Source organism: Chaetodon auriga, chromosome 7, assembly GCF_051107435.1.
Source record: "Chaetodon auriga isolate fChaAug3 chromosome 7, fChaAug3.hap1, whole genome shotgun sequence".
Lineage (NCBI taxonomy): Eukaryota > Metazoa > Chordata > Actinopteri > Chaetodontiformes > Chaetodontidae > Chaetodon > Chaetodon auriga.
The window spans coordinates 11,381,750-11,396,998 of NC_135080.1; the positions used below are offsets into that span (position 1 = coordinate 11,381,750).

At 45.1% G+C, this 15,249-nt stretch overlaps 1 protein-coding gene across 1 annotated transcript in view; it reads right to left on the reverse strand.

Annotated features, from left to right (window-relative positions):
• dscaml1 (Down syndrome cell adhesion molecule like 1) overlaps positions 1-15,249 on the reverse strand; it is a 92,365-nt gene that overhangs the window by 11,012 nt on the left and 66,104 nt on the right. Inside the window, exons 10-21 of the mRNA XM_076734446.1 lie at positions 14,726-15,004; positions 13,209-13,337; positions 12,856-13,035; positions 11,241-11,446; positions 9,740-9,836; positions 9,438-9,566; positions 8,990-9,157; positions 8,626-8,696; positions 8,174-8,414; positions 5,258-5,404; positions 5,015-5,170; positions 2,544-2,683 (exon numbers count right to left, since the gene is read on the reverse strand). Of these exons, the coding sequence (XP_076590561.1) occupies positions 2,544-2,683; positions 5,015-5,170; positions 5,258-5,404; positions 8,174-8,414; positions 8,626-8,696; positions 8,990-9,157; positions 9,438-9,566; positions 9,740-9,836; positions 11,241-11,446; positions 12,856-13,035; positions 13,209-13,337; positions 14,726-15,004 (1,943 nt within the window). The remainder of the gene's footprint in view (positions 1-2,543; positions 2,684-5,014; positions 5,171-5,257; positions 5,405-8,173; positions 8,415-8,625; positions 8,697-8,989; positions 9,158-9,437; positions 9,567-9,739; positions 9,837-11,240; positions 11,447-12,855; positions 13,036-13,208; positions 13,338-14,725; positions 15,005-15,249) is intronic.

The window sequence follows — 15,249 nt, forward strand, 5'->3', positions numbered from 1 at the left end:
GGGGCATATTATATTATGATATGCCAAAAAAGCTGTGTGGAAGGATGGAGCTGGAGGGAGGGAGGATAGGAGGGGAACACTGGTGGAGGGGGGGGGGGGGGGGAGATGTGAGGGTTAGACTAGGGGGAGTGAAGCCCATTCCCTCTCCTCCTCTGTTCTCCTCAGGGAGGGCAAACAGAGATATGAGACAGTGGAAGACAATGGGGGACAGACAAATGAGTCAGTCAGAGATATCATGAACAGTCATACACTAATGAGGCCTATCTACTGCAGGCATCAGCTATGACGGAGAGGAGAGGAGAGGAGAGGAAAGGAGAGGAGAGGAGAGGAGAGGAGAGGAGTCCAATAAACAGGCAGAGAGACAGGACTGGATACACACAAATAAGCACAAATATACCGATACACACAGACACACACATACAGTGGCATACATGACCTGGAGGTGGATGTGTAATTGCAGTGTGTTTAACCCAGCCATGTGTCTGCTGTCTAGACATATACATATCACTGTCCCCTCAAAACACACACACACACACACACACACACACACAAACACACACACACACACACACACACAGAACCTCTCTTTTTTACCGCCTGCCAGTCACTTTTTACCTACCCACCAATTATACCCTTATTCCCTCAACTCCTGCTCTTCATCTACTCCTTAGGTATGCCAACACCCGGGTACGCACATGCGCACACGCACACGCACACGCACACACACACACACACACACACACACACACACACACACACACACAGAGTCTGTTACTGTGCCACAAGAATAGAAGAATATGAAAAAAAAAACAAACAAACACAATCACAGATTTAACACACACGCTGCAAGGTTGCACCTACCATTCGCTGTCGTCCCCTAAATCACATGTTTTATTACAGTCTGACGCTGACTTGCATTTCTGACTGACAGGCGCCCATGCACAGATAAAATAAGGACAGCAATACGAGTGTCAAATGATTTGAAGAGTCAGTAAACGCAGCAGACCTGTAAAAACCTGCGAAGACACTGCAGTGTTGCTGAGCTCTGTCCTAGCCTGCTGGGTTGTTGTCTGCAGAGCGATTTATTCTGGGCAAATAGATTCCAGTATTCATGTTGTTTTTCACATTTATGAGCAGGCCGTCATGCAGGAATCCACTGGGCTTTTTATTGCTTCCCTGTGTTCCCTGTTCATCATCCATCCCTCCTGTCTCCGTCCTTTCTGTATTTTCCTCCCTGCCTATCCTTTACCCCACTGCGCCATCCTTCCCTTCTCCTCCTGCCATTGCTCCTCATCCCTCTCTTCATTTCCCCGTCCCTCTCCACATTTCCCTGTCATCTGTTGGCCCACTCCTTGCTTTTCCTTCCATCTATCCACCAGTACCCCCCTCTGTTTTACATCCCCTCTGCATTTCTCCCCCCCTCACTCTCACGTATGTCAGTGTCTCCTTCTTCTTCTCCTCCTCCTCTCTGTACATTTGTCTCTATGCTCTCCACTGCAGGCAGATGTATGGATGCTTGGACGGACAGACGGATGGATGGATAGATGAATGGGTGGGTGGGTGGGTAGATGTTGGGAGGAAGGGAGGAAGGAGTGACAGAGTGTGTGTTGCTGTAACGGATATTAAAATATTCCTCCAGCGTGGAGATAGCGGTGATCCGGGGAACGATAGAGCGAGATAATGAAAAGAGGAACAAAAGTACTCCCCGCGCGGTGTGTCTGACCCCCCCATCCCTCCTTCCTTCTCTCCAGTCGCACTCATTTACATAGTAATCATCCCGAACTCTGCATGGGGGCTTCAGAGAGAGAGACTGAAAGGAAGAGATAGATAGATAGATAGATAGATAGATAGATAGATAGATAGATAGATAGACTGAGGAGAAGATGCTTATATATTTCTAGATATGTACATTTATATAGTGGCAGAGTGTGCAGGTGTGTGTGTGTGTGTGTGTGTGTGTGTGTGTGTGTGTGTTTGTGTGTGCACAAGATGCATTTCTTGCTTTTGAATTCACGCTCTCATAAAAACTTGAGGTGTATATATGTACCTCTATACGCATGGTGTGATACATTTATGAGTGTGCGTTTGTGTGTGTTTGCGTGCGCCTGTGCGGGAGTGAGAGTGTGTGTTTGCTGTCGGCTTGTTTTCTGCCCTCGTTGATGAACAGATGAGGTTGTCCTGGCAACGTGATGAGACGCAGATATGCAAATGCGGCTGGAGGGTGAGCTTGCACGCACACACACTGCGGTATGAGGAGAGCTCATTTCACATACACATCTTGCTGAGACTGCAGCACTAGACCACACACACACACACACAGATACACACATATATCCACAAACACACAAATGCAGAACGTCATAATTAAATGAATTTTCTTTATCTTAGCATCATATGAAATGCATAACAGAGGCTGGATTGTGCATTAAAAAAAGGATCATGTCCCCTTCATCACCAGCCATGTTTGGATGGTCTTCTTCCCCCATTTCCTCTTTCATTCACTTCTCAGTCCTGAAACTCTCGGCACCCCTCTTGTGACTCACCGGTTGGCCCGACCCGGGGCTGGAGCAATAGATGGTGTACTTGCGGATGATTCCATTTGGCTTGTGAGGGGGTAACCAGGACACCACGACACTGCTGGCAGAGGAGGGCACAGCTTTGATGCCAGCTGGGGGTCCGGGGTCTGAATCATAAAGGGGGGAGAAATGGAGGGCAGAGTAAAATGTGAACCAGGTTTATTCTCTATGTACAGTAAACAGAGTCAGCGGCTTTAAGGGTGGACGATTTCTGAAAATGTGTTGTTGCCTGCTATGATTAAAACATAAGCCCCCAAAAATGTGTACCCACTAAACAGCTGACTAAACTGTCAGCAGTACATATACTTTAGCCTACTATTAAAGTAACATAATAAGTACCGTTTCAGTCTTCCTTAAGCAGAAACCCTCCATTTTTTTTCCTCATGTTTTCTAGACAAATGTTTAGTTGAACAAACAGTAGTGCCTTATGCAGTGTCATATGGCAGGTTGAGCAGGTACCCATTACAATTTCCTCAGTTCTTGGGTTAATTAGAAGAGCATTCCTTCCAGTGATAATGCCCCTGAAAAAGAAAAGACCTCGACCTGGAAAAAATAACACAGCAGAAAATAAGAGGTCTTCTTTTTTCTGTAATTTTTCAACTCTGCCTCATGTAGGCCTGTTATTTGGAATATCGCAAGCGGCTATTAGACCTATTTTGATCATCACAGTATTTGTCAGAGCACTTAGCTTGCAATATTCAGTGTGCACGTGACCTACAGCTGAAATTATCAGTGGATCGAAAATGAATCAGTTCACTAATTATCAGTCTTGGGTTTGACTGTTGGTCAAACGGTTGGTCTGACAAATCCAGCAGTCGGAATAGGTTGGCTTGTTTGTTTTATAGACCAAACAATTGATTCTACTACTTAGTAATGAACATATTCTTTAGTTGCAGCCCTAATGTGCACTACCTCTCTTTTCCTCTGTTTGCTGCTTGTACTCTGCACCTGTGCCCACCTGACACGTGCACACTATCAACCTTCGCTCATGTATCACGTTGCTGTAAGGGCAGCTGATTGTGCATTATTGCTTGCTTGACCAGCTATTACTTTATTAATACAGTGTTTACTTTCAATACCACTAAAAAGACCATTTGCATCTGTATGCTAACTTGTAATCATGGCCACTCTGTCTTCATATCAGGCTAATGTTAACAAGGTAACACCAAAACCAGGAGGGTTGAGCGTTCACATGGTGTACTGCAGCCAATGATGTATCAGGGATTCATGTATTATTTTGATGTATTTGTTTTTGTCAGGGCTGAAATGACAACATCTTTAAGATCTAAAGTTAAGTTTCTTGCTGTAGCATAGCGGATTATGAACACCAAGAAGGTCAGAACATCCTGAGAGAAGCAGACATCATAGGAAAAGGAATTGAATAATGAATCTCGGTCTTCTTCGCTGCTTATGCTTACTGTCTACTGTCTTTGTGTCTAGGACACAGAGGCAGAGAAAGGCAGGCTGAGAACTGTCTGCTTGCACAATTTCACTGCAAACACGTTTCCATATGCTGCAGACGGAACTGAGGGCAAAGGGAAGGCAGAGGCCGAGAGAGACGGAGAACGTTGAACGTATGTGAAGAGGTTGCCCCTGGACACAGTGTCAACCCGCATCAGGGGAGAGGAGACACTCAGCTTGCCCCTGATAAACACACACACACACACACACACACACACACTCAAAGACTAACGCAACACACATATTTGAAGAGCTATCGCAGCGAGGCCAGCTCATAAAATGGAGATACAGTGAGGAACAGAGAATAAAGGCCTTTTCTGAAATGACACTTCTTAGAATTTCTGCCCCCCCCCCCCCCCGCACCGCCTCCTCCCACTCTCTCCTGTGCTCCCTCTCTCCCTCATTTTCTCCATCTCCAGACGCCTGCCTCCTCCTCTGCCTGGCCCCAGGGAGGGAGAGGAGAGGCGGATACGGATGTAATCCACAGCCCGCCAGTGTAAGCACAAAATTAATTCTCTTTAAGCCACAAAGAATTAATCCCTCTCCTTGTGCTGGGTGCTGAGCTAGACTTGCACACAAACAATAGCGCATGTACACACACATGCACCCGTGCGCGCCCACCAACGCTAAGACATTGTACACATGTACACACACACTTAACCCCCGCCGACACTTCCAAATATTCACACGCAGAGACCCACACCCTTAGGCTTCTTAACCACACACACACACACTTTTTGGCTTCTTAATTCTCATTAGCACTGGTAATGGCACATCAGAGCACAAAGAGGCTTTAATCAGCAACCTCAGCCTTACATAGACCCCCCCTCTAGCCCCCGGCTCTCTGCCTCCCACACTGCAGCCTAAACCAAGAACAAAAACCCTTAGACCTGCCCAAAGGTGTGGTCAAAGCAAATGACATATTATTGCAGGTCAGGTCATTACATGCGGTAGCATCTACCAAAACGTGGACTCACAGTCTTCACGGGTTTGGATATACAGGACGTTGCTGCGGACCCCGTCTCCAGCCTGGGTGTAGGCCAGCACCTGGATACTGTAGTTGGTGAACTTCTCCAGGCCTCTGAGCTCCACCTGCTCTTTGGTGGTGGTGATGTTTTGCATTTCACCCCATTCTGAGGAATAAAAAGGACACAGAGATCAGACCAAGGACTGAAATGTGATTTGTGATATGAGAACAACAACAGACACACTCCACTCACCTCCATCCGGGAAGACAGCCCAGAACACAACACGATATCCCTTCAATACGCCATGCAGCGTCATCCTGGGGGGCTCGGCCCATGTGATGACTGCCTCGTCTGATGTTACAGAAATGGCTCGCACATTCTGAGGAGGCTGGCTGGGCACTGAAGACAAAGAGAGAGAGAGAGAGAGGAGAAAGGGTAAGATAACTTATCTAAAACATGTATCTGCATGTATATAAGCGGATGTATTTCAGTTTAATTCCATAGAACAGGTATGTTCATTGAAGGATCTGGCCTTCCAACAGGTCGAGGAGGTTTAAGGGGTTTTAAATTCACCTTTAAGCAGCTTTAAGGTCGGAAAACTCAGCTGTTCTAACTCTTCACTGAAACTAACTGAGTGAAGTATTCAAACCCAAGTTTCTCATGGCTGCAACATTCCTACAAATGCATGTATTTTGTGTCATTTAACAAGCATTTCCCCAAACTAAGCCTGACAAATTTGGTATCTATGAATATTTTGGATTTCCGCTAAAACTAAATAAAGTTCTGCAGCATTGAACAAGGTTTCGCTGCACAGTGAGCGTTTGTAACAACTGGTCCATCTTGCAGTTGGTTAATTGTAAAAAATTGTGCTTTTTATGTTAAAGCAAAGGCTGCCATTGACTCATGACCAGGACTGTGCTGGCTGGCTGTTAAATAAATAAATAAACTCTCTCTGAAACCCTAAAAGGCATTTCCATATCAAACCTGAAGTCAGTAAACAGGCTAGCGATAGATAAAGAGCTCAGGACATGCGTCCAGCCTGATGTATAGGACCATCTCTACAACCACCATCTCTCTTTCTCTGTACAAGCCTCCTTCTGTCTCCGCCAGACCAGGTGTCTCTTCTATTGGCTACCGCTGACCATTAGTCTTTCAGGCTTTGAATAACGCACACTGTTGACGATGAACAGAAGTCAACTTGTGAGAGAAGGAGGGGCAGGAAGAGAGGAAGGAGGAGAGGCGACTGAAAGACAGAGAGCAAAGAAAAAGGGAGAGACCAGGCCAAGTCCACCAGGGAATTTCTCTGCAGCTGGTGAAGAGAGAGGAGGTGGGGAGGAGGACGGAGGAAGGGAGGGAAAGGAGAGAGGAGGATTAGAAAACCGAAACAGGGTTTTGCATGAATAAACCTTTAGGCTCCACGTCTAAATAATTAGAAGGCAACAAAACATAGCCTCCCTTCACAGTCACACCTTTACGGGAGAAGAAATAATAACTGAAAGAGGACGGGAACGAAAAGGTGAGCAGCTTCAAGTGCCTCTAAATTGCAGGCATTCGGGCTTCTGTAGGGTTAAACAGATGATGGAAGGCAGATAAATGAGGGGAAAAGAAAAAAAGCATGATAAAACAAAATAGCCTTCCATAAATAAGTGCACAAGTTTGGAGAAACAAAAGATGGGGGAATATAGGAGCATAATGAAAGGCAGTTGTGGACTGGGGCTACGGGGGGAGGAGACGGAGGGGCAGAGGAAGAAGGGAGGAAGGGAGGAAGAGAGTTAAAAGCAAGGGGAGCAAGGGAAGGGCAGAAAAAGATGAAAAGAGGGAGCAGAGAGACAATGCGCTCAGCTGTGGATAATTACAGCAGGAAGCTAGCAGAGGGAACGAGAGAGAGAGAGGCAGACAGAGAGACAAGCTAATTATAATTATTTTTAGTATGCTTGTTGTTATCACTATTATCATAATGGCCATCAATATCACTGTCGCCACGGTGACAGCCACAGGGAAGAACTGGAGGGCTCTGTCTGCTCTGGACCAATGGGGCTCAGCCAACTGTTCACTGGGTGGACAAGTATGTATGTGACGTATGTGTGTGTGTGTGTGTACTTGTTTGTATTAGGAGAAAAACTGTGAATGATGTATGATAGAGAGTGAGAGAGATGGCATGTGCCGAAAAAACTGTCGCGGTGTTTTTTAAACTGCGGCTCATCAAGATTACAGAGAAAAAAATGGAGGAATACTGTACCAAAGTTTTTCTTTTAAAGGTATTTATTAGAGTTTTTGTGTTAGCATCTGTCAGCTCGTTGTGGATTTCTCCTGCTCCTTGGTGGCCAAAAGTCAATTAATGTGGCCCGCTTAGAAAATACTGCTTCACAAGACATGAATAAAAGGAAAAGTTGCATTGCCTGGTAAATTATAGCTTTTGTAAATCCACAAACAAACTGCAGATTTCACCGGGATCGGACAAGAGGTTAGGTTCAGATCTGTAAAAGAAAAAGTTCTGCTTTTGCAGGACGGAACAATTCTGCTATTCTGCTACTACTGCAGTCCCCCGAATGATTAAAATAATCTGGCACATGCATCCGATGACTGTCTCTGCATTTCCTTGCACACTCACAGCCAGATGCAATTTAAACATGTCTAAACTTTGGTCGGGATTGTGCAGCCTAGGAGGAGGTTTTTGCTCCCTAAGTGCTTTTCCAGTTCATTCACTCATTTATTCACTCACTGAATGTTTGGCCCAGCTACCCGCGAGCCATCAGGATGCACGGCAGTATCTCCACATCACTCAGTCCTCTCTGCAGTGCTGCTGAATGTGTACGTGTATGAATGAGACCATGTGTGTCCTTGGTATTTGTAAAACGTGTTTGGATTCCAGCAGCCAACATTCATCCGTGTTTAAAGAATAGAGAGAATGTAGTAATTTTAGGTTACAAAGCATGGCATGATTTGACACAGATCAGACAGCGAGAGTGCCAAAAGAACAATGGCAACAGAAAAAGTGCAGTGACTATGAATCAAAGCCAAAACAGACAGAGGATGATATTTCATACAGTAGGTCTGACAGACTGCTCTCACACTCTATATAATAACCACGCTGTTTAACCTAATTCCTGTATTACTGGCCCTTTTCATACATGCCGAGATATGTGTGTTGTTTATTGTGATCCTCACCGTCTTCCAGTGTCGTAGCATTGATCTCTGAGCTAGATGGCCCTGTGCCGGCTCTGTTGAAGGCCTGGACAACCACACCATACTGGGCAAACTTCTTCAGGTTGTCCAGGGTGTAGACCTCACTGTCGCCGGTGGCCTTCATCTCCACAATGCTGTACTGGCCATTACTGCCGGGGCCGTTCTCTCTGTAACCGATCTGGTAACCCCGGATCACCCCGTTCTGCAGCTCCTTCCTGGGAGCCTGGAGAATGGAAAACGGAAAGAAGACATCAGAATCATCTACTCCCTCATGTTCGGTGCATGACTTTTTAGCCACCTCCCAGAACCAAATGCATCCAAAACGAATCAGGACAACAAACATTAGGTTACTTTGCAGGCAGCAAAATGTGATAAAGTGAGATAACACAGAAGCACAGGAGCTGTTCAGAGGGCAGACAGCTCAAATACTTTACCTTCCAGGTTACCCTGATGCTCTGAGAGGTCACCGGCTGCAGGATGACATCCATGGGAGGACCATCGGGCTCTGCAGAGAAAGGGAGAGACACACAGAGGGTTTAGGCAGAGGCATTTTGCTAATGTCAACAAATATTCTGTGGCTTTCATGTTTCCAGTAAGTCTCATGGCCCTGAAATATTCTAGAGTACAACTTTCAAAGGTTTTTTTTTTTTCCTTGCTTTCATTGAGATAGACTTTCAATACAAAATACTTATTCAAGGACAGCCGTGTCGGCACAGACGCAGCAGCTAATACAACAAGCAAAATGGAAATATTTGCTCATATTCACATTAGTAAAAAGCAGTGCTGCCAAATGCTTACGCGCTTCCTCTGTGCTGATGGTGAGTTCCTTGCTGGCCTCGCTCTTGCCTATGGCGTTGTAGGAGTACATGCGGATGCTGTAAACGGAGGCAGGGTGAAGGTCCACTATGTTGGCCTGATTGTTGGTGGGGGAGATGTTTCGAGTGGCGTGCTTCAGCTCCCAGGAATCTGACAAAAACAAGAAGATAATAATAGTACAAAAAAAACACTTCTTGATTTACTTGGAGATTGGTAATGTATATTTGTACTACTCAATATTAAGCCTTATTTTTTCTCTGTAATCTTCCCACAGAAAAGGAAAATAAAATTCTTGAAAAATGTAGCATTTTGGCATTGACAGTCAATGTCAGCCTGTTCTGTAGCGTTTCAAATAAAGAAAAGAAGCACTAACAGTTTAGCATATTATTCCAATGTCAGGTTCACTTTCGCATCTTTATTTTCTGCCTACCTGTCTTGTTCTTATACTCAATGTCGTATGAGGTAATGACGCTGTTTCCATCAAATCTCTGTGTCCACCGGAGATTCATACTGCGATCTTTCACCTCTCGCACCTCCAACTCTGGAGGGTCTGGGGGCTCTGAGGATTTAAAAGAGAGGGAGTGAACAAAGGGAGGGAGGTAAGATAAAGCAACAGAAGGTAGTAACAATAAACAGTAACAGCAACAATTTCTGGATGAAAAGAGGGAAGATTTGTGTAGCTTTCCATCAATATAAAGAGGAAAGTTCATGCGTTTATACAGGAATGGTTACCTTGCACAGTGAGCTGGATAAGGCCTCGTCCTTCTCCGTACGAGTTGATGGCATGACAGGAGAAGAAGACTGAATCCTCACGCTCTGCTGGCTTTAGCTGTAGGGGGAGAGGTAGAAAGAGAAATATGACAGAGACAAACAACTCTATCTTTGTGCAGGCAAATTGTGTAAAGCACAGCTTTGTGATGGAGAAGCGGCCTGGTGAGAGTTTTTCCTCTGTCATGCCTGTTTGGTATTTATGTGACTCAGCGTGCACTGCACTGGGAGGAGAGGTGCAATAGTGGAAGTGTCACCAATCTAGTGACACAGTGCACTCTGGGTGCCAAGATTCACCTGTTTGCCACCCACCTGCTTGAAAATGTTAAAAAAGTGTACTATGCCCTACACATCCTCATAGATCTCTGCAACCATGTTTTGCCTGTACCTTGCCAAAAACTGCAGTTCCTCGAATGGCCACTAGCACCAAAAGCGAGTAAATTCCTATAGACCTCCATATTAAAATGGCAAACAATTACAGCCTGGTGAAAAGTGAAAAAATGGTTTTAGTCTTCACAGCTAATTGATATTCATGACATCTACGGACATGAACTTTTATATAACTCGGAGGATGTTAAATATATTTTGTATTAGCCGGGAGTTTGGTGGAGTCAGGCACTGCTAAGACGGCGACAGCTGGAGCCACTGCCACTGAGCTGCACAATGGCTCTTCAGAAACCTAGAGGTGATGTCATGGAGACTACATCCATGTCTTGTATGGCAATAGTACCAGCAGAAAAGATTATTGTTTGAGTCTTACCAGTCACTGCAATCCATAATTGCTTACACACATTCTATGGATGCCTTCCCTTCCAGATGATTAACTACCTATGCAGTTATTTGAAAATGATATGTATGTGTTCCATCTGAAATCACTTCATCTGAGTTGGCCACATTGTCAAACTAGGTTTACAGACACCAAAGCATTCAAGTTGTCATGAATCTGGTGCAGCTCCTTTTTACATCACCAGGTTCCTTTGGTACTACTTGTTACCAGTGACCCTCTCTTAGTATCATCATCCAAAAACACTGCATCACCAGGCATCAACAGCTGCCTGAAGCACCTCACATTTAAACGCAGTAGAGGCAGCCCTGCGGCCGCCATGACCACCATGGTGTGGTGGAGCAGAATCATGACATGGTGACTTTTGGTTTGTCCAGAAACATGGATTTAATTTAAAAGGAGACATCATCTTTTCTTCACATTACATGTTAGGCTGCTGTATATACACACTTGCATGTCCCTGAGATGAAGACCAGTGTCCTTTGAGGAGATGCTGATGGTATGTTGTGGTGGGAGGAACATGTTAAAACAATTAGAGAGGCCATGATTGTTACCAGCCTTTAACAACCTATAACACACTTCCTGATATGTTAATGAACTATGCTTGATGTCACCCTTATTCCACAAACCATTGTCAGCATAAATCCATTGCTATCTTAATGTATTTCAAGTGTTTCTTACCTTGAGTGTGGACAGCACCTCGTCCGTCTTCTCATTGGGACTCGTGGTAATGGAGTACCGGGGGTTGCGGTCAGGGTCAATGACCGTGTCACCTCTCTCCCAGCGGATGATGATGGGCCATTCTCCCCTGGCTGTGCAGTTCAGCTCCTTCACGTGACCCTTCTTAGCCATGGTGGTGTTGGGGTGACTGGTGATCATCGCTGGGACTGGAAGGAGAAGGGAAATGGAGTGTGAGATGAGGAGAAGGTGAGGACAAATTGGGAGGAAGCGGGGAGACACGGTGACGGTAAACAGATTGATGAGAGGGATATTAGAAGGCAGAGGATAAAAGAGGGAGAAGGAAAGAGAGAGAGCAAGTGGATATTAAGCAGGGTTTAGGTGGAAAGGGAGAAAGGAGTGGACGAGCAGAGAGGAGAAGGGCAGGACTGCTGGCGGTTAAAAAGGTGGAGTTCAGAGTAGCCAACTTCCATTGCAGGAGAGTTATGAAGAGCTATGGTCAATGAGGTAAAGTCAATAAACCTCTGCTCTCATTCTCCAATAGTTAACACTGGGGTCTAGGTGAATGAAGAGGCGAAAATGATACACTCTACCTTTGTGCACACTCTATATACAAGACCACTCACACACTCAATCTTCTCTGGCCGACACACACACACACACACACACACACACACACACACACACACACACACACACACAATACCGATCTGAGGAGGGTTCTGGTGTTTTGTTTTCATCACTTATTCATCTCACCCTCCCTCTTTTCCTCTTTTCCTCCCTCTCCGCTGAGCGAAACAGACAGAATTGAGGGAGGCAGAGGAGAGGAACGGTTCAATCAATAACACTAACACCAGAAGAGGAGAGAGGGAAAGAAGGAGGGAGAGACAGAGAGAGAGAGAGAGAGAGAGGGAGAGAAAGGGGGAGGGAGAGGGGGGCGATCCTGTGATAGCAGAACATGGTGAAACTAGTGGTTGTATTTATGTGCACCTGCTTATATGTGTCTGTGTGTCAAAAGGAGCCAGAGATAAAGCGCTAACATCTGTTTTGTGGGTATAGCTGTTCTGTAAGGTCATGGTACTGCATGCTACTACTACATGCAATACTTGATGTTGACAGTCTGCATGTGTGTGCATACACATTTTCCCGATGCATTTTCACCTTGCATTACACAGGGTGTTACTGACAGCGAGGGCCGGATGGAGAGATTGATTGCAGATAATGATTAAGCTCAAAGTGTTTTTGATGGTCTGTAGACAGATCCCAAGAGTCAAAAGATCAATCGCTCGCTTGCTCGCTTTCTCACTGCCTATCACACACAAGCACATGCGCGCACACTTCTCTCTCTCACTGCACTTTATTGTCTTGCTCTTATGCCCACGGTCACCTTTGCACCGCCAATTCATCAGGGTGCACATATGTGTGTGAGTGTGTGTTCGTGCCCACGGAGCACAGGGAGAGCAGTGCGCGCCGGCCCATTGATTTGACACAGTTAGCGAGTGTGTGTGCGTTATGACTGATAAAGCAGGCGCACTGGAGCATCCTAGATGGCCTCACTGCAGTCATCTGTGCCGTGAAAAACTCTGCCACATTAGGCTGTGCCAGTTTGTATACTCACTCTTAACGGTGAGGACCATGCTCTTGCTGATGTCTGAGCCTACGCCGTTGGACGCCTGACAGAGGTAGAAGCCACGATCCTCTTCCAGGACATGTCTGATGAGCAGAGAGCCATTATTCATGATCTGGATACGGCCCGTCAGAGGCACAGGGTGGTACTGCTGCGGATTCCCAATACCAGCTGAATGGAAAGACAGAGAAGATTAGAATGAATTGCGCGGTCACTGATGATCCCTACATTGTAATCAAATGTACTTCAGGTAGTATGGACCTATGAATGTGACAATGGACAAAGAAAAGCCGACAGAGACGCATCACAGTACATAGATAAAGAATGAAAGATGGGTTATGTACCTAGTGTACCTTTGGCATGCTTCCACATGACCTTAGGAGGAGGGTATCCATCGACAGAACAGTTTAGGATCCCTGCTTTCCCATAGATCCCATCCTGGTTGTTGGGTTGCACTACAAACCGAGGAGGCACTGGAGAAAGACGAGATCAGAAGTTCATGAAAAGACTTCTTTCCCAAACTGGAACCACATTTTACATTTCCTGCTTGGCCAGAAGTCAAGTCAATACATGACCAAGAGTACTGCTGTACCACTAAACCGAAGCTTTTCATTTGCTATTTTCATTATAATCAAGTCTAATGAATGCAGGATCCAGTCAAAGGGACATTCCATTGATTTTCAGTGATGGACGAGGGATTCAGACTATTTACTTTCGAAAAAGTACCAGTACAATAATGTAAAAATACCCCTTTTGAGTCCTGCATTCAAAATCCCTCCTTGATAAAGAAGAACTGTTCACTGCTCACAACCTTGAAACCACAAGCAAGTAATGAACTCAATGAGCTCCCTGACAAGTGAAGAACCACAGATGGCTTCACACGACGACATAGCAATCGACGAGCTGGATGGAACGGCTGAGTCAAAAATTCAGTTTTCAAGACAAAATTCAGAGTTTATGTTCTTCATCCAGATTAATTGCTCCATAAGTGACAACTTGATGTTTAAAGATGGCCTATTTCAAATTTTGAAAAAATGGAAATTTTGCCATATTTCCGTCAACTGCAATAGTTTACATGAGGTAGAATTAAAAATACTGTCAAAAAGTCATTTTTTTTTAGACAAAATTCTGAAATTGACCTCACTACAGTAAATTATTACAGTAAAGCATTTTAATGTACATTTTAATTTTTGATCTGGGCGGAGGACAGGACTTTGTGGAAAGTGTGACTGCCTTGTTATGAAGTTTCAAAGTTTGGACTGTTGCTGTAGCGCCATCATCAGGCCAATTAGCCAATAATGCCAATTGAGGAAGTTTGGCATTGGACTGGACCTACATATGTGCAAAGCTTTGTTTATTTCCATTAGAGTCAAGCCCCAAAAAAATGCTTGATAAATACTTGAGCAGAAGTACTTGGTAACGTTCCACTTGTGCTGGTTTTGCATGACAAAGTCAATGTACTAGTTACGGGAAGTTCTCCACAGCCGGTTCTACAGTCACTTCTGTGGGAAGTCTGAGAAAATGAGTCAGGCACTGAGCTCAACAGAAAGCTTGTGTTACAAACAGGAGGTTGTTAAGGTTGAAATACAGTATGCAGGTTTTCACTAGGCAAGGAGGGTCTCATTAAATATGCTACTGAGTTGCATTATGGGAAGCAAAGGATCAAGTGTTGCGGGGGCGATACACATAACAATAGACTAAGAGTCGGGATGTATAAGCCACTGTTGCCTTGATTTTGACCAAACAGTTTTTAATCTTTCAAGTCATCTAACTTTATTTAAAACAACCCCCTTTCCCCTTCAAGCCTTTATAAATATCACTTTCATTGTCTCCATTTTCTCTCACCTCCTTCCTTTCTTACCTGTAACTGTGAGCTGCCTTTCTGTGCTGACAGTGGCAGCGTCATTGCTGGCAATGCAGGTGTAGTTGCCATTGTGTTTGAGCGACACCTTGGATATCTGGAGGGAGCTCATGAACTCCTTTGTGTCGATGGTGATGCCCGAGGAGGCCACGATCTCCTGGCCGTCCTTGCGCCACGTGATGCGTATGGGCATGTCTCCAGATGACACCACGCAGGCGATGTACATCAACTTACCGATGGAAGTCGGCGGAAAGTCAAACGGCTGGATCAGTGGAGGAACTGAGAGAGGAAGAGAAGGAGGAGGAGAAGGAAGGGGAGTGATAGAGCGTAAGATGGTAGAGAGGAAGGGAGAGTAAATAGAAATGCAGTGGAGACAAAGTAATTAAGGGGAAAATAGTGAAATGAGATAAAAGAAGATAAGGAAAAGAGATAGAGCAGACAGATCAAGTCAAGGAAATATATGATGAAAAGGAGAGTGGGGGAAAGAAAAAGGCAAGGACAGGCAACAGGGTGAAATAAAGGGT